Source organism: Cygnus atratus, chromosome 3, assembly GCF_013377495.2.
Source record: "Cygnus atratus isolate AKBS03 ecotype Queensland, Australia chromosome 3, CAtr_DNAZoo_HiC_assembly, whole genome shotgun sequence".
NCBI lineage: Eukaryota > Metazoa > Chordata > Aves > Anseriformes > Anatidae > Cygnus > Cygnus atratus.
The window spans coordinates 112,070,856-112,091,289 of record NC_066364.1 but is presented as its reverse complement, the minus strand read 5'-3'; the positions used below and the strand labels follow the sequence as shown (position 1 = coordinate 112,091,289).

Here is a 20,434-nt window from a genome sequence, read left to right as displayed (position 1 = left end):
GCCCCAGAAAGAGATGCAAATTTGGGGACTGGCCTTTTGGAAACCAGGAGAGTACAATTGAAAGCTCTGATACAGTAATAGATTTTGCCTGGGACTTGGAATATTCATTTCACGCTCTTTAGGCTACAAAACTGTCAGCAGTATAAGGGTATCCTCTATATTCAGCTGGAAACTCTTCACTGACACTAATGGAAGTTTGCTAGGGACCTGCTGGATTTAATTCGGTTTAGGGCTTTTATGGTACAGTGGAACATAACATCTTAATGCAAGTCTTGCAAAGTACTTTGCAGATGATATTTCAATGCAGAGTGGACCAAAGTAAAATACCACATAATGCAGTCATGTAGGCTTGTCACTTCTGAAGCGTGAAATTGTTCAAAGTGTTATGCTGCCTAAACATAAAAAAAAAAAGTGCCATTTTCCTACATCAAGCAAAAATCTACACGATTTGAAACTTCTCATTATTTCTGGTGGGTAAAATCTATGTTTTAGTGCTTACAATATGGTAAAAGATTTTTTTAAGAAGAAAAACAGGGCAGACATTGATGGAGGCTGAGTCATCTTTAATCTTTCATCCCAAATTCTCTTTGTACTTCAGTGTTTTGATATATTTAAATGGGGGAAAAGGGGGGAAAAAAAGAAAATTAAGGAAATGCTAACTATTAAATTAAAAAGTCAGTCTTCTTTAACTCTCTTGTTACCTTTACAACTCTGAATTTTCTCATTTTTCAAAGGGCATGTCTGACTTTTGATCCTTTGTACCAGAATTCTCTGTCACAGATGAGAAAAATCAAAGAGAAGAATGTGGCACGGTTTTGCAGCCAGTGTGGCAGCGGCACCAGACTTGATTTTGCAGGGAGTAATGAAAGAAAAAACTGTCCTAGTTTCACTTTTTGAAGTTTAAACAAAGTAACTTAAGCCTCAACTTCTCAAGACGTACTAAGACTCCCAGACTCTAAAGAAATTGGACAAAAGCTGTATTTTTAACTAGGAACTTGCACTAAATATTTAGAAATTTGGCAACAAGATTTTAAAAAGCTTAGCTTCTGTATTTTACTGGTATTTTGTCTGAAATAAATCACCTATTCTATACAATCTCATAGGACAGCCTTAAGCAAAGGGAAATAGTGAACATTTAACAAACAGATTAAAGGCTATTTTATAAATTCTGAAAAAAAAATCTAATGGAGAGCAAAAACAAGTCAATTGAACATGTACTGTTCACTAAAAAGAAACAAACAGAATTAATTAAAAGCCACTTAAGTCACATTTTCAAGTTATATAGCTCAAAATATTTGAAGCTTAAATGACATTTTCCCAAGAGTGAGCCAATAAAACTCTAAACTTACCCTTATTCAAAAAATAATAACGTAGCTCACAGTCACGTAAACCCTACTGTGTTTCACTGATACAGATGCAACAGGCACGTGATGCCCTCAGAGGACAGGAAGATTAAAGACAGTATTTCCATTGTCAACTAACTGAGAAGAGGGAGTAACCATAGGTTTATTTTCTGGATATTCAGTTTGTCACTTATTTTTCTCTTCCATTTCCAATTTTCTCTCTTAACTTCCATTTACTTCTCTTCCAATGTGTTATTCTCCACTTCCCAGGATGTCTCTATATTATTGCTGTCTTTTTCACTATGCTTTACCTATTTTTTTTCTTATTCCACTGTCCATTTGCTACATCAAATTTCCTACTCCCATACCTTCTTCTCTGCTATCTGTCAGAAGAGAAGAGAGATTTGAAATCTCAGAGGGAGGACACCTCAGCAGCTATGGATCGCCAAAGCTCTGAGGTGGACTCACGTCAACCTTCTGACACAGCGAACTCCTCAGAGAATAAGCAGCTTTTAAACAGCAACAAAGCCACCACTTACTGTAACAAGCAAACAAGGATAATCGACCTCCTAAACTAAAGATAACTCAAGTGACCAGGGAACAGAACTGGAAAAAGCTTTTACACAACTTTCCTCCTACCCACAAGGTCCTGCAGAGGAGTCCCACAGAAGGGCCCCTGGCACCAGCCTAACAGCCAGTCCTTCACCAGCTTGGAGGGAAGCACACTCTGCTCCGGCCCCTCTGCTCCCCAGCTCTTTGCAGTGTTTCTGAGACCCAAGGAGCTGCTCCAGGCCCATCCCTGCTGTCTCTCAGCTCCTCCGTTGGAGCTGCAGGTTTCCAGCTTTCCGTTCTCACCTCTCCTTGTTGCTACAGGCTGCAACGTCTGGATCTCACTCAGACGTGCACAGAGGAATGAGCATCTCTCTCCTCCCTTGAGGGAATCTACCCTGAAAATCCTAAATAAATCAGTCAACAAATAACTTCCTCCTGAAAGACACGAGAGACTGTATTGCAGAGCAATGCAATAGAGTTTCTATTTTTCTCTCTGTCTCAAGTACGATTTATGTCCCAACCCAGTTTCCCATCCTCTTACAGCACAACCTTTTCTCCAAAAGTAAGCTGTTTTGCCCACATGCATGAGAAGAATATTTTCTTCCTGCTTTCCATCATTGCCCTGCAACACTGGCACTAAGACATGCTGAGAAGCACCATCACTTATGTTCCCTCCCATAAGCATATGCAGTTCTCTTCTGACATCCCTCAAAGTCTAGATGCCACGACTATCCCCCCTGACAATCCTCTCTACAGTCCCCAGTCCATGAGCACCTTCTTAGGATGCACAGGTTCCCACAACCCTGCTATCTCTAACTCTGGGTAACCTTCTCGGCAATTTCAACTCTCTGAAGTTTTAAGATCTTCCTGGCATCCTTTCCAGCTACCATCCTCAAAGACAGTCATCTCCAAAGAACATTTCAATTTCATCACTGAAGAGGGATAAGTACACAAAAAAGAAATTCACCTTCTGTGAACTTCCCCAAAACCTCCCTCTGACGATGCAAAATTGCCAAGTGGGATTGAACACCACAAGTTTCTCTTTTGCAGTTTGCTGACTGTGGCTCACCGTCTTTGAATCAAACCCACCTGTCTATCAAAATCATCCGTAATTACCAAAACTGTTCAAGAGTTCTCAAGCAGGTCGACCTAGATTCAATACGCTTTTTTGAAGCTACGGTGAGACATGGATGCCACTATTTATTGCATTATTTTAACTCCATTTAGTCTACTGCCTGCTATTGAGAAAATCAAATTAACTGCAGCCAATGAAGCTACCTGGCATTACAGAGGTGTTTTTACTTTCCTTAAAGCAATTTTTAGACTAGTCGGAATAATAACACACCAAAATAGAGCCATAAATGATGCAGAATATAATATTTGACAAATTACTTCATCGTTTTGTTCATTATAAGCCGTACGATAGCGTTTAAATACAGAATACCTACAAAACTATAAAAATGAGTGATAGGATATATCACTGTTCATGCAAACCTTTCACAGCACTATAAAACTATGCTGTTTTCTCTGGGAATTTTAATCTCTTAAGAAAACTGGAAATTAATATGGCCAGGGCATCTTTCTAAATGTAAACCACTACCTGCGTAGCTGAGAATTATTAACAAAGGGAAGAGGGACAAAAATTGGCCCAGGTGGCTATAAAATGCATTAAGTTTCCTATGCAGGCTGTAGGTAGGAAGAATAAGAAGGTGCAGAGACAGTATACATCAACCAAAAGGATATAGTTATCTCACATGTACACCAGTCAAAACCAAATGAAAAATAGTTAAATATGCTTCTCAGATATATTTGGAAAATATCTTTTAGATTAAAAAAAATATATATATATGCTGTGCCCTTGCTACCTTGGCTTTGCTCCCTTGTTTGTCTATCCCTTATTCCAAGATAGAAATCTTTGGGGAAGAATACCAGTGCCATGTGGCAGACCACGTTCTAACACAAAGGTACGCGCTGACCTACAGAGCCCACGGACAAGTTGGAAACATACCCTCTATCTTTTTAGCCTGCGATTTTGCAAACTAACCATTATTTTTTGTGTGTAGTTTCAGGTTATGGTGCTTGTTTATTTCTTTAAAGAAATGGCAACAACTGCTGGGTGTGCAAGGTCACATCTTCAAAGCTCAACACATTGATTTATCTTCATAAACATGTGGCACAAATCCCACTTCTCAAAAAGAAGAAAAAGGAATTTTCTGGTGCTCTGTACAGGGTTTATTTACCTTTCAAAGAGAATCTGGGATTTGATTCATTATCCTCCCACTGGGATTTCTAGCAAGGTTAAGGCGGCGTCCCTGCACCAGCACGCCAGGGGAGAGCACAGGCAGCAGGCACAGGGGTGCTGGGGCTGGGTAGAGCCATGGCCGCTCCCCACGCAGGACACTCAGGTTGCACCCCAAGAAGCCACTGTGCCTTTTGGCTTCCACAACAGGAGCACGTTCAGAGAGAAGTCACTGTAGCAGTTTTAACAGCTCTTCCAGAAATGATTTGCTTCTTGCATACGAGCTCATCTCAGTGACATCTGGCAGCGTTTATGAAACATCCCCGTCTCGTGTGACCAACTGATGCCATAAATTTCAGTCACCCTTGCCTTTGAGAAATGCTAATAATGAAAACTCATCAAAGAGCAGCAGTAATTTCTACTGCTGACTAGATGGATGCCTTCCTGACTACTCAAAATTAATGGCAGATCTCAGGGTCTTAAAGAACAGCTGTCACAGAGAAATACACCTGCAAACAAATACGTAGTGTGCCTCTGCATTTGATTTGTTACAGGTATAAAGCTGCAACTCTCACAACAAACAGGACTGATTACAAGGAGAAGTTAGCTAGCCTTCTGTGTCGTTTAAAATGATAAAAAACAGAGAAAGAGCCATCTAAGTACGCAAATGGGAAGTTTAAAAGCAACTACTGACTCCCCCCTCCAAGACTGAGAGTGGTTTATAGCCACATAGATTATACATAAATTTTCACTTATGTCTACTCTTACAGACACTATAAAGCTAGCTGCTTTATCACAGAATTAAAAACAAGCTGTAAACCTCATACAAATTAGGGATTTTCCCCCGCTATCAGAGTTGTCACTAGGTAAAGCTTGAAATGACTGATAACTAAATGCAATAAACTGAAGAGATACATTTTTAGGGGGCTGCTTTCAAAGGATTTTGAAAAAGCAGCTATGGGGACCACAAAGACCACTGCTACTATCTGTTTCATTACCCTCTTGAGATCCTAGTGTTATGGAGGTGACTGAGGATGTATATTTGTTTCCAAGCATACCACAATTTATTCATCGCACACTTGATGAGAAATGCTGACAAAGCAAGATCCTCATATACCCTACACATGCAAAAGCTCCAACACACTTGACTAAAATGCCACGATACTGAAGTCAGCATCATTATTTGGGGGGGGGGGGGGTCAAAGATGGGATATGTTTAACTATTGCATGTATTCGGGGCTGGGACACGTCAGCAACTTCCCAGTTACTCTCTGTCAGCTGATTTCTATAAGACTGGTATTTGTGTCCCCAGCAGGCCCTACACCACTGAGGCAGTACAAATGCTGCTGCTGCACCTACACAGGTTTCAGTAACCCTGGAGAGCAGGGGCAAGGTACAAGACTGTAAGGGTGCTGTTTTTTATCCAACATACTTAACAATGAGTTACAACACATAAGGTACAATCAGAATGGCAATTATGCTGCTCCAAATATGTAAATAACCCCCTGAAATACAGTAGTTTGCAATTACTATTAATAACAACTTTGGTACTAGTCAAAAATTGGGCTGACCTAAGAAGTGTATTGCTATATACTCCAATTCAAAAAAGTAAAATTGGAGTTAGAACTTAAAGTGCAGCAAGTAATTTAAGGATTTAAAATATTGCTAAATCATTGCTGTAGCTTTTTTTTCCCCAGAAAAAAATGCATAAGACTAGGACATGCAGCATTAAGATGAAGACTGGAAGAAATTTAAAGTATTTCATAGAAAAGACAGTCACACTCAACCTCAGCTCAGCATTGCCAACAGCACTGTACACCACAAGTCATTAAAGTATCATTAATGCCAACAGTACCTAGAACTGAGTATGACAGAAAATAATAGCTTCGGTTCAGAAGAGACTGGCCAGAAATGTAGCTCTGATTCCTTTTATCATTCACAGCTTCATAGCCATTGATAGATAATTACGAACTAATTGCATGTTTTAGCATTGGCTCCCAAAGCTCTGAACCCACAGAAAGGTGTGCTTTTTCATCTCACTGGCACTTGCATCACAGACATCCGCATAATGGCATTTGTCTTTTAAAGGAGACCACACAGTTCGCCCTCTGCACTATTACTTCTCGCTTTGGTTCTGAAATTAGCCCTATAGTGAACCAGACTGCATCCTCTACCTTTACTTTTCTTCTCCTTGACATTTTCAATTCTGTATCTCCAGCTCAATATTTTTCTTGAAAGCCACTGCTTCTTTAGGTATATTTTCATATTAAACCATAAGAGATTGTATTTTATTGATTTTTGTCATGCAGGAATGTCTAATAAATTTTACTGCTTGGGCTTTCTTGCTTTGGGCTCTGTAGTGGGATAGAAAATTCTCTCTTGTAAGACGGAGCCTTCTTTATGCTCTGTGTTGCACAGACAGATGGTAAAAGACCCTTCCAGGTTATCATTATTATATTTTTTTATGTATTTACTCTACGGCAGTCAAGAAAGCATCCCAAGAGCCTTACAGGAAGATCTCCTTGTGAACACACAACCCATGGTCGCTCATTTAGAAACAAACTGTATTACTGGCCATGCAGGGGCAAGAAATTTGTTTTCCTCCTTTCTTCCAAAGCCGACTCATTTCTAAATAAGAAACAGAACACTATTTTCACCATAGCAAATCTGAAACCTCATTAGCAGAACAAGATAAACTAATATTTACAAAAGACCCTCAGGTAAGAAGTGCCTCTTATGGTAAGCAATTCACCCTTTAACCTTTCTACCTAAAGCACTGTATGGTAAGAAGGGGGATATTTGCAACAGATCACTGCTGTTACAGTTAGTCCCCCTTGATGTTTCACCAGTCACTGGTCCACTGTGGATGGACCCTGGACCAGACCTCTTAATTGCTCTTGCTGGATGATGGCTGACACTCCTGTAAGCTCCCTGCTCAGGTCCTGCTGGACTGCCCCCGGGGCTCTGAGGCCCCGCTGCCTGTGCCACAGCCACCTCAAGCTCCTGCCTTGCCTTTCCTCGTGGATTAGCCCCGATCTTGCTGCTCTCTGGCAGGTGTGTAGGATCCTCTAGTGGGATGGTCAGGGTTGAGGACTTGCAGTAGATGCTTTCAAGTACTAAGTGAAGACATTCATCTCTAAAGCAAAGGCAAATATGGTCTATGGAAGCAAGGAACCATGCTTCATTTTAATCTTTATATCCCAAAAGCTGGGACAATAAGTCAATATCTCAGCATAAAATACACCTCTTCTTCAACTCTTCAAGAGCAGCTGGATAAACTGTAAGCCATAAGCTTATGTTAGAACATCCAACTTCTGTTGTTGTCAAAGGCAGAGGCAGAAAACGGTTTTTCAAGAGGTTTTCCGTCCTTCAGACTACTTCAGCCCTATCTGAATGGCACCTCCACCAGTTAAATCACCTGTACCTTAATCTGATTTAGACAACTCACTCATTTGCTTAATACAGCAAAATCAAAATAAACTTCTAAATATTCTTAGTATGCAGCAGCACCTGCAACCTATATTGACCTGTTCATTGTCCCTGAGGTTTCAAATGAACAGAGGACAATCCTGTAATATCCTGCCCAAACCCTGCCATGCGAACCTCAAGAGAAACTTGTTATAAACCTCCTGATCAGGTGGTGAATTAAAATTATCCTAATAACTTCGTGACTCCAGCTATGTCAGTAATACCATCTATACATCTAAGGAAAAAATGCAACTGGCAGCATAGCTGGAAGCAGACAGGTTTTGCTACTATCTACACTATTGGTTGAAAGTAGCCTGGATATGTTCACAGAAACCAGAGTTACAGTTGAGTTATATCCTAAATCAACTGAAACCAAAAGGATTCTACTTGAAAAGTCTACTTAATCTAGCAACATATCCCTGACCAACAAGTGAGAACAAGTTGTTCTTCACAAAACTGTTAGAAGATAGCGAGACTGTCAATAACGGCTAACGATTAATGGAGCTCAAGTCTTAATGTCTTCCAAAGTAAGGCAATTATTTAAAAAGAGAAAGGAACAGCCGAAACTCCAATCCTCTTCTCTGCCTTTCACTAAGCATGCAGAAAATAGAAAGACAGGGTTGCAGCCTAAGGCATTCCCAGGGCCTACAGACACTCAGGAGCAGCTAAAAATGGCTGAATCTTAGCAAGCAAGTAAAACTCTAGTTAAATTGTCGAGGAATTGTTCTTCTCAGAGGCGTGCATCTCTCACAGACAGCTATTATCCATCCAAAATTATTTTACTGGTAAAACAAAATGAATACTTTGATACCATGCAGATTCACTAGATAATTGACCAGAGCTTTGAAAATCAGATTATCAAATAATCAAAGCAATTATCCCGTCAAATGCTTCATGAATTATGAGACGAAGGACTCACCCCTTTCAAACTCTTCTTTTTTCAATTTCTATGATGTTAATGTGTAAGACTTTTGCATAGCACAATCAGTGAAACCTGGCATTTGATTTCTACCTGCAGGTTAATCTTGTCTTATGCTGAATTTATCTGGAGACCTATAAAGCCAATGGTATTTTCCCACGGAACTGTTTAGAAACTCACAGGTTTCATTAGTTGCTCAGGACAGACCAAAAAAAAAAAAATACAGTTATCATTGACCAAACCACAGCAGGGAATGTGGGAAAAGGAGGAGGGATAGAGAGAAACTACTTCTGCAGAACTGCCTCTACCAACCCAAGAAAACTTTTCTGCACAAACCTAGGATACCAAACAACAATTATTGCAAATGAATCCCAAAGCCAGGCTTTCACAAGGCTCTTACACATTCAAATTCAGTTTTATGATGCAAAATTCAGACACTGAATTCATTTTCCCACTGGAAATTGATAGGGAATTGTATAGTATGCTGGAAGCAACCATGCCAGTGGTTTTGGTATGCCTCAGATGCTCACATCTTGGTTGGCAACTACGAATTCAGACAGGCCAGATGGAATAAATACACTTCCCCACAATAGAACCTGCAATGAACTATATGATGCGGTTAACAGGGATCATTTTTACACTTTATTTATGGGAACAAATTCTCCTGTTCATATACATTTGCAGACTGACGTACTAAGCAAAGTGCTAAAAATTCTTTTGAAAACAGCGGCAGCAGAAAGTCTCACGCTACAGAAAGAAAGGCCAGATGAAGCATTTAGGGATCTACCACTTCAGTTACTTCTGTAGCTAATGGCAAGCTAAGGCTGACATGGCAGTACTATGTATACAAACCTACAGACTCTCACAATTCTCTGAATATAATGTAATTAGCAATGTGAGCTGAAAAAGTGTATGTGACAAAATACGCTTCCTGTGTTTGTACTTCCTGGCTGTTAGAGGTGACAAGAATATAAATGCTAAAATCTAAAATCATCTATACCATAATTACTGTAATTTGTACTGAATAAAGGTGAAGGCTATAATCACATGCTTGTATAATAGTATTAGAAGGTTTACATACAGATATGGATTCTAAAGATTACTACTATATTTTTCTTTCAATATTTATGGAAAGATACATTACTATGGAGAACAAAGTCCTGGGCGAGAAAGCAAGAAATAAGGTCTGCCAATACTTGATCTTTTTTTCAAAAACTATTTTCCGTATGCTTTTCTATACAAGTATAATTCTGCCAGATGTGTTATTCTAATACCCATCATGGCACTCACTATTTAAAAGCACATTAGCATTGCAAACAATTTGCATGTTAACCTGTGCTCAAATATCCAGTTCTCTGAAAGAAGACAAAGACAACTGTTAGACTGCTTATATATGCTTAGCGTTTGTCCTAGCATTAGCATGTTAGATTTACTACTCTTACTACATTTTTCCATTGTTATTGCATTTCTCCTCCATAAAAACAAACCTACAGGACATATTCTTGATTATTTAAAAAATAAGTCATTTCAAGACTGACAGTTAGTATCCAGAAGCATCCATTCAGTCAAGCCACGAAACATCAACAAGTTCATTTTTTCACTGGGTCAAATTTTCAAATGCAAAATAAATCTTAAAATATTGTTATATACTATGCTCACTAAGTGACACGGAGCTTGTAGAAATGGAAAGCACCTGAATTAAGAATCCACATATAGGAAAAAACAGACTTTCTAAAATAATGAGATAACATTTGCAGCAAGATTTGTACCATCATATTCATTACTGTATGCTACACCCTGCTCTCTAGAGCATGTAAAACTGTGATTTTAACTTGCTTCTTGTTCGCGAGTCTCTAAACATCAATCTCAGCAATCACTGAACTTGTGAAAGGATTGGGACTTTGGTCACAGCAGGGTCAAGCCTTTGGCATAAGCATTGAAGATTTCAGAACAAATTCATTTTAAATAGTCTTATAAGTTTTTATTTTTTTTCTACAGCCACAGTGCTGTTCCATTTCCTACAACTGAACACCAGAAACGTGAAGGCATCCAGAATTCTGCATTCAATACACATGTACGATCTAAATCTTATATATTAAGTATACAGTTACTGACGCACCAGTAAATGACAAAATCCAATGGTAAAACCAGCGGAGTTTCTGGCAGACCAGCTGTCATGCAACAAGCTTTTGTCTTCTGCCGCCAAAGCAGCTCCTAAACTCCAGAAACTCACCAGTTACATAGCAACTGGCTCAGCAGCCCCGCAAGCCAAGTGCCTCAAAGTTATTGCTTCCTCATCCTTTTCCCTTTTGAAGTAATCCCAGGAGATTAACACAGTTTTACGTTTAATGAAACGCTACAGCTGCACAGTTATAAGTCAGAAAGTGGAAGCAGTCAGAAAGCTAAGATCGCAGCTGAAAAGCTGCCCTAACTGCTCTGCACAAGGTACGCCGACCTAGTGCTGGTTTGGGTTTAGCTTCTCTAACTGTATTCTCTCTTAGCTGGTAGAATTCTGCATCGCAGACAAGATTTTTTAAAACTATTACACAAATACACAGAGCTCACCCAACTACTTTATAACTATCAGAAGAAAAAGAAAAACAACAAAATTAACAAACAAAAACTCCACTAACCATGTCTTGAAAGTTACCAAAAAGCTGTATTTATCTGTCAGTGACCCTTTTGATAATCTCAGAATCTGGGATTATCAAAAATCAGTGGCTTCACCTCATATTCGTTCCCTTACCATTAACTGTGCTGGCATTTCATGTTGAAGATTTCTTCCACTTATTACTTATCAAGAGCAACAGAGGTACAGACCACTTAAAAAGAAAGTGAAGATCTTTTCCTTCTCTGGTGGTCACCCAAAAGAAGAGGATGGAGGCAAAAGGAAAGGACTGTGAGGTCAGTCCGTGACGGCTAAATAAACAGTTCATGACTCTTCACTCATTACTACAGGGCAGAATTACTCCCAATAATAAGTGAGAGTAGAGAACTTTAGAAAGGATTAGAAAATTGGTGTCATATTTTAATAACATGCATCTACATAAAGTTGGGTCGTTGCAGGCAGCATGGCTGGATGAAACAGGAACTGGATTCACTGAGATACAAAACATTTGTTACATCTCTTTGAAATAAAAAATATTTTTAGTAAAAAAGGCAAACTACTTTGGACTTTCAAAAACCTGAAATATTTAAAATATTTTAAAAATAAGCTTGCGACAAATAATTTGAATTCAATATATATTCTAAAATGTTCACATACCATTTCTGACAAACTTGAGAAGTACTTTCTGCTCTTTGAGTTTCATGCAATTCTTATGCAAAGCAAGAGTCTATTAACACCTACAATTGAGTCTGCTCCAACAGAATTATATTCTGCTACACAGATTTCTGATTAGCAGAGGACATTCTCTTCAGAAGTAAAAGAATACATATGACTCTCATTAACACTACCGATACCAGCCTTTCCTCCAGACATCTAGACTGAAAAATTGAAACCAGACAGACAGCATGTTGACCTAATGGTTATAAAATGCAATCTTTATTGTCCCATACGTAATTTTCCTGAAAAACCCAACCATCCAAGCAACATTCCAACAGCAGCCTGCAATCCTAACTTCAAGATTCACGTTATGTGTTACTGCAATCTATCTCGCACACTCATGTCCCTGGTTGTGAACAGCATATGGGGAGACGCAGGTCAGGTGGCAACTTTGGATCGAAGATTTAAGCTTATTTAGACATTCCTGCTGCTTTGGATGTGGATATTATATTCCATGACCAAATGGATGCATGACAAAAAGAAGACCAGTGGAAGGGGAAGCTGGCTCAATTATGATCTAAAATTCTTCAAAAGTCATAACCAGTCTTTTTGTGCTTTAGACAGTGAAAGATGTGAATATGTATTTATATTCAGACCTCCATACATCATATACAAATACACAAATTATTACATTCTGTTAAATGGACTAGAAGTCAACAGCTTTAGCACTTTAGAAATCTTGCCTACACACATCCTTATCTTCATGAAAGAACCTATAAATGCAAATATACATTTTAACTGCTCTTTGGCAATCTCTGCATGGATTTACTAATATTTTAAGACAGGGACTCATCATTAAGAATAAAAATGTCTTGATACTAGGTGCTTCCCTTAACACCATTTAGAGATTTTTACGCACACGAAAAGTTTCAAGAAGAGTGATGGGAAACTGTAAGCAAAGCCAACAATGAAAGCCCCATGAACCCTGGCTTCTCTACCCATATGGAGGTGGGAACAAGGGACCCGCACAAGCATGAGCCCTTCACCGACCCTGGATTCAGGTAAGGAATGATAAATAGTCAATTGTTCCTCTGCTGTCCTTTGAAAGAAAGAAGGGACAAGAAAGCAGTGAGAAACGGGGAGCACTGGTCATCACAGATTTACAACACTCAAACTTGCAGAACTAGCAGAGAGGAGAGAGCATCCCTCTCATCAAGGCAGGGATCAGGAAGGAAAAGTTTTCTGTAGAAACCAGCACTCCAGTACAATTTCAAAATTGTGAATCTCTAAGAAAAGATGAAGGAAAAAAAGAGAATCTTACACTGGAAGTTCTCACATCTCAATTAAAGAGCCCATTTGCTCCTGTTTCTGAGTGATGACAAACAAAAAGTACATTCATTACACAGACCACTGCAACTGAAAACCAAGGTATGATCTTAATTAAATTTCAAAATATAATCAGAATGTCATTAACAAATTAGCAGTGTAGCTGGGTAAATGGCAATTGTGTAGGCCTAAAATAAATAAATAAATAAACAAACACAGGGACTGTTAAAATGCTGGTATTTATCTGCCTCTGGCACAATCTCACCCTACTTCAGCTTCCTCAGTCTTTCAAAATTTGCACGTGACACACTTCAGTTAGATACACAGTTCTCACCATCCAGTTATTTACATAACAAGAAATGTGCAGGCACATAAAATATAATATATTTTGAGACTGGAAGACAGACAGTTTCTGCCTCTGAAAGACAGACCTTTTTTTTTAAGCCTTCCCAATAAATCAGTTTTCCAATGCATTCCTTTGGGAATTCAGTGACAGCAACATGAAATGCAAGATCAGCAAATTATTAAAATACTGATGTAGTAACTCTCATCCAAGCAACTAATGAGCTGTAAAGTTCACTTCTAAAAGCAGGACACTCATATATTAAGCACCATCCACCATATTTTCTCTGTTCATTATAAATATTAATTTAGAGTTGGAAGGCGAGCGATGCAAAATAAAAGGCATCTCTGATGGCTTCTGATAACATTGCTTTTAAGAACCAAATTTCTTCGGAACAAAATATAGTAACTACGAATACAACTTTGCCAAGTTTGGTATTAAAATGTATTTTAGTGTCATAATGAATGCCAAATTAAGTCACTGACAAATCAGCAGGAGACAGATGACTTTCAATTTGCTACACAAACCGAACTCCTACCCACTTTGCAAAACCAATCCAAAATTATCATAAAGACTATTTTAAAAAGGTAAAAATATGGAAACCATCGATCATTCACATATGTAACATTGATAATGAAATTCCTTCAAAGAAAACAAACACCAAGTGTTTACTCCAGTGCACAACATTATAAGTTTCATCCGTCACAATGTGCTTGTCCCCTCCAACAAACAAAGGCACCATAGTTTGTGGAAATGCTGACAAGCAGAAGAAACCAGCTGTGTATTAGTGAGGTTTCTTCTGCCAACAAACTTGCCATTTATTTGTGGGGCCTCAAAGTCTCAAAGCAGAAGTGGACACAACACAACAAGCCTGTACTGAACAGAGAACACAACATCAGTGCTGCACGGAACAGGGTTTCCAGAAGAGGTACTTCAGTGACAGGAAGAAAACTACCACAAACGCAGCAGATGACACGATCAAACACTTACCTCTCTTCTTTTGAACTTTAGAATGCTTTGTACTTAGCAAAGATATGCATATTGAACCTGACTGATAATTTACCCAAGACTGTTTTAAAGTGGAGGCTAAATAAAAACTGGAAGAAGATGCTAATAAAGCTACAGATCTGTTGTTTCAGAAAGTAACATAGCAAACATTTCTTTCAAGCATATTAGAAGCCAAAGCACATTAATGTGCTTCTCCAAAGAGCACCATATTTTAGCAAAAGGTATATTGACAAACTTGTAAGACTTGGTATTTGCTCTGACTTACACAGAAATTGTTGAGAATGGAACAGATAACTCAGTAAAACATACTATAATGAATCTCCTACATGGAAATTAGAAATTTAATCATCTGTATAGTTAAACCAATAATTCTGTTAATGTAGTTGATGTTAATCTCAGTAAATTTACCTAAGACCAGATAGATGGCAACACAAAAAAGCCAATAAGAAAGAAATCAGCACACTAAAATGGGAAATAGATTGAGATTGCCAGCATGACAGCAGACAGAGTGAAGAAGCAAAAAAGAAAAAAAAATGCTTATTTCAAGCATATATTCTCCATATTTGGGAAAGAATTATTTACCTGTAACTGTTCTCAGGAGATGCACGGAGATAATATAACACCAGGGCCCCTATGCCTCTTGCTCAAAGCTGGTTAGAAACCTGCAGAAGGCGTTACTGCCTTTTTTCTGACCTGCTAATACCACTCCTAAATTATTACGCTTCTTCAGAAAAAAATAAAACAAAAAAACCTCCCCGCTGTAACACCAAAAAGCCTGACTTTTTTCAGCCTGTGAGTCACAAATGCTTAATTCAAAAAGCTGACAATAACATGCTGCAGCACAAAGGACATTTTAATAGAAGCTTTAAGAGCATCGGATTCCTCCTCAATCTGATTACTACATGTAATGAAGCTGCAATGAAGTTGATCTCCCTCTGACATAATTGAAAAAGTCAAATACAATTGTTCCTCAATGTACTATCAGGACTCTGAAAAAGACTACTAGAACACATTTTCCTAAATGGGGAAGCTCAGTCTGCAGAGGGATACAGGTAACCCTTTTCTATTTCACCTGGATGACTGTCTAGCCATCTTTTCAGGAGCTAGGATATTAGGGTAGCTAGGATATTAGTGTCGACATCCTAGATCTCTGACATCCAAGAGGAAACAGCAACTTATTTGGATCAAAAATATCACTGTGATGTTCATTCACAAATAATATTCTTAAAAGCTTTTGTAGAAAAAGAATGTTTCAATTTTCTCTTCATAATTCATTTTGCCCTTTTAAAACTTCCTGACAATCAGAAAAGATGACTGTAATTTTCTTTTCCTTAGGTTTACATTTCTTTAGATACTTGGTGTGTGGTAGTTTCAAATTCTGGTTTTCATTCTTTTTTGGAATTAAAATGATCTTAAGTTTCTGAATCTCCACAAGACACAGATTCTGGATATTTTACTCTTTAAATCTCAAGGTCTTTCCATGCTCAATCAGTTTTTAGCTTAAAAATACATTAGGGTAGACCAAGAAAGCCTTCCCACACTATCGCATCGTGCTCTCTCAAACATTAATGCATTACTATATAGCATTTGAACACACAGCCCAGGCTTCTTTACTTTTGACAACTCTCAAATCAGGATCACTTCACTCACTTGAATGATTTATTTCTTCTAATATCAAATAGAACAAGGAGAAAGGAAGCAAAGTATTAATAATTAAAAGCTAGATGTGGAAACCAAGAATCGTAATTCTACAAACGCTCACTCCAATGAACTAAGGCTCTGTCAGGCACAGCTCCTCATATCCTGAATGCTCAAAGTCTCAGAGGTGGTCAGAAAGATCAATTTTCCATTTGCAGAAACCTGGAAGCCACTATTACAAAAAGGTATCTGTGGAACAACGCACTTCTTTTAAATGAGGAGTTGTCAGGATGACATGATATGACTGCAAGTATTTTGCAATGAACAAAACAGCAACCTCCAGGGAACGACGCCAGTCAGCAGTAAAGGGAATTAATGGTTAGAGGCAGCACATTTAGTCGCAGTTTTCACTGTAGCAACAGCATGCAACAATCCATCCTTGCTCTAGCAGCCTTGGAGGTTCAAACTACCAAAGGGCTTGCCAATCTTACTAGAAGCATATGGCTAAGAATAATGTTTTTGTGTAAGTATCTTTCAAAAAACAAAAAACAACCAACCAACCAACCCTACTCCCCTCCGCTGCCCCCCCCCAAAAAACAAACAAACAAAAAAACAACAACAAAAAAAAAACAACACTTATTTTCACGTCTCTATCTCCAGCCTTTCCTGCAAAAGGACAATTTTAGTAATTGTCTTACTCTTTTTAGTAATTGTCTTAGTAATTGACTTACCTCTGGGTACTTCAACTTCAAAGTTTTATGCATTTCCCGAAAACGACTGTACCGCCTGAATACTGTCCACGTCTCATCCAGGACTGTTATCTGTATCAGATAATATAAAAAGAAAAAACAGAAGTAAAACCACAACATACTACACAAAACACTGCAGTATACAAGGTTATCAGATTAAAATGGGTGATTTTAGTTTCCTTAAATTCCGTAGGCTTTTACAGGTTTACTTTTTTTTTTGTTGTTATTACACCGACAGAGTATTTTGTTTTGTTTTGTTGTTTTAAAATAAGGATAACTGACTGCAAATTTAAAAACTGAACACACATATTCCACATTCCAGAGTGGTTTGATAAGTCTGTAGACACATTAAAATATCCCCAATCACTCCTTGGTGCAGTTGTGACACTCACAGCATTACAATCAGTGGCGTTCCACTAATGAATATCACCCAGCACGAGTGTAGTGTAGCCTCTCTGTATGTTCATATAAACTCCTATATTCTCATATGTGTATGCATACATGTATATAGAGATACATACAAATATATTAAATACGTTTCTCATACACACAGTTCATTACCATGTAGAACGTCGTTCCAATTTGTATGGTAAATATATCATATATATATAAACATAGACATATAAATATATATATATATATATCAACCTATATACATAGGTTTTCAGTAGAAGATATTCCTTTAAAATACTCTGGGCCTGTATCATCAGTATGTTGATGAAAATCCCATTTATACAGGAAAACTTATTAAAATTAACAGAAATGTTCCTGTGAAAAAGCACATAGCAACAGGAGCAAAGAGGAAGGCAATCCAACTACCCACGTTTGCCATCAGTTATATACCAAAACCTCACTGGAACTGCAAAACCGAAATAAAAATTTCAGTAAAAGAAATTTTTTTCACTGCCTGAAATTAGGTGTAATGAAGGAAATCTCTAAGTGGGTCATAAAAGTGATATGACTGGAGCCTTTGATTTTACAACAAAGCCCTTCTGTAGCTCTGATGATCCAAGGCTATCACGAAATGATGCTACAGGGAGAGGTGAGCATTCTTCTACACCGACTAGCATTGCTGGAGAAAAATAGCTGGCATTGCCTACACATGAAAGCTGCTTGTTGTTGTTTTTTGTTGTTGTTTTGTTTTGTTTTTGTTTTTAAATCCAATGGGCCTAATATGAGATACGGCCTCTGTCTAGCAACAATTTTGCATGTGAAGATCAAAAACAAGTGTGTTCATAAAATGCATTTTACAAAGACATGGGCTTGGCTTTTAATAATAAAGTGACTCCTAAAATGAACAGGCAGCTCCCTCACTGCTGAGCATATCACAAAGTTACAGGGTTATGGAAAACAGGAATGGACCAGGATAACTGAGTAGGATAAAATGAAAGTGGGACAAGAAAGCCAGAGGAAGCCAGCAACCAAGGAACGTTGTTGACAGCTGCTAACTCAGGCTTTCAACAAGCCAGTCTCTGGTACACCCTTCCCCATCTCCTCTGCCCTTGTTGGGGCATACAAAACAGTGAAACTGGGAGAAGTGCTTTGGAAACCAAAACATATTTTGTCATATGACATCAGCAACCAGGTTTTGTTTTGTTTTCCAATTTTTAGCTAAAAAGATACGTAAACAAAACGGGACTTCTCAAAATATACATTTGCTTTTCACAAATATGTACTTTTCACAAATAGCAGTTGGCCTAGATGATCTTAGAAGGTCCCTTCCAACTGAACTAGTCTGTTCTAAAGCATATGTTTTTCTAGCATATCTCCTCAATGCAAATTCATTATTTCTGATAAAATTCATCTTTCATGTCACCAATAAACTTGACTGCTACTAGGACGTCTGCATGATGGTCTATATTCCCTCATAAAAAAAAAATCATGCAGTTTCCCTCCCTCAATAGACTGTTAGCAATGTCTCAAGCCTTACAAATCAAGTGAATGGATTTAACATGCATAGGCAGGTTTAACTACAAACAGCGTAGTGATTCAGGAATATGCATGCTAGGCTGATCTTGATTAACCTATTAACCATTTTGTTCTGAGTAATTACTCAGAACTCAGTAAAGCGCTTTGTGACTTAAATGTTCAAGTAAACATTAGCATGCGATGGATAATCATAAAATAAAGATGCGACTCATTATTTCTGCTTTGCTTTAATTCTGTATTGCCAACTGAATTGTGAAATTCTGCTGTGATGGATTTCATTTGTACACAGTCTCGATGCAGAAGTGACCTCTTTTTTCCCTAGAGATTTCACAGAAGCGTGCCTTTAGGGCAGCAGTCTAGCACAACGCATCCAGGACTCTTCCAGCTGCAAAGCCTGGGGAAGGGCAGGTATGTCAGCTTGCCAGCTGTCCTGGTTTCAGCTAGGACAGAGTTAATTTTCCTCCTAGTAGCTGGCAGGGTGCTATGTTTGGGATTAGGATGAGAAGAGCGCTGATAACATGCTGATGTTTTAATTGTTGCAGAGCAGTGCTTACACCAAGCCAAGGACTTTTCAGCTTCTCGCTCTGTCCTGCTAGCGAGCAGGCTGGGGGTGCAGCAGGAGCTGGGAGGGGACAGACCCAGGACAGCTGACCCAAACTGGCCAAAGGGGTATTCCATACCATCTGACGGCATGCTGAACAATATAGAGGGGTGGCTAGCCGGGGTGGGGGGGGGTGCCGGCTGCTCGGGGATAGGCTGGGCATCGGTCAACGGGTGGTGAGCAATTGCATTGTGCATCACTTATTTCGTACACATTATTATTACTATTATTATTATTATTATTATTATTGTTATTATTTTCCTGTCTTAATAAACTGTCTTTATCTCAACTCACAGGCTTCACTTTCCCGTTTCTCTCCCCCATCCCAGAGAGGGAGGGGGGAGGGTGAGCGAACGGCTGTGTGGTGTTTGGCTGCCAGCCGGGCTAAACCACAACAGTCCTTTTTGGCGCCCAACGTGGGGCCTGAAGGGTTGAGATATCGACAGATTTGACCAGAGTGTGTTAAACTAAAATTGGTAAAAGTATTCGACTTGCTTAATAGTTGCTAGTCACAATGTTGATTGCCTTAATCTCAAGTCTGCTGTGCCTGTTTCCCAAATTGAGTTTTATAGCACGTCTGACGCACAGAAGTAAAGGCTTTAGTAGACACCGGTGCACAATGTACTCTAATGCCATCAAGCTGTAAAGGGCCAGAGCCCATCTGTATTTATGGCGTGACAGGGGGATCCCAGCAGTTAACTGTATTGGAAGCTGAAGTGAGTCTAACCGGAAATGAGTGGCAAAAGCACCGTATTGTGACTGGCCCGGATGCTCCGTGCATCCTTGGCATAGACCATCTTAGAAGAGGATATTTCAAGGACCCAAAAGGGTTCCGCTGGGCTTTTGGCATAGCTGCCTTAGAGACAGAGGACATTAAACAGTTGTCTACCTTGCCCGGTCTCTCAGAGGACCCTTCTGTTGTGGGGTTGCTGAGGGTTGAAGAACAGCAGGTGCCAATCGCTACCACAACTGTGCACCGGCGGCAATATCGCACCAACCGAGACTCCCTGATTCCCATCCATAAGCTAATTCGTCAACTGGGGAGCCAAGGAGC

General features: G+C 39.0%; 1 protein-coding gene across 1 annotated transcript in view; it reads right to left on the bottom strand.

The window, feature by feature from the left end:
* KIF16B (kinesin family member 16B) overlaps positions 1-20,434 on the bottom strand; it is a 144,644-nt gene that overhangs the window by 23,573 nt on the left and 100,637 nt on the right. Inside the window, exon 24 of the mRNA XM_035552992.2 lies at positions 16,833-16,922. Within this exon, the coding sequence (XP_035408885.1) occupies positions 16,833-16,922 (90 nt within the window). The remainder of the gene's footprint in view (positions 1-16,832; positions 16,923-20,434) is intronic.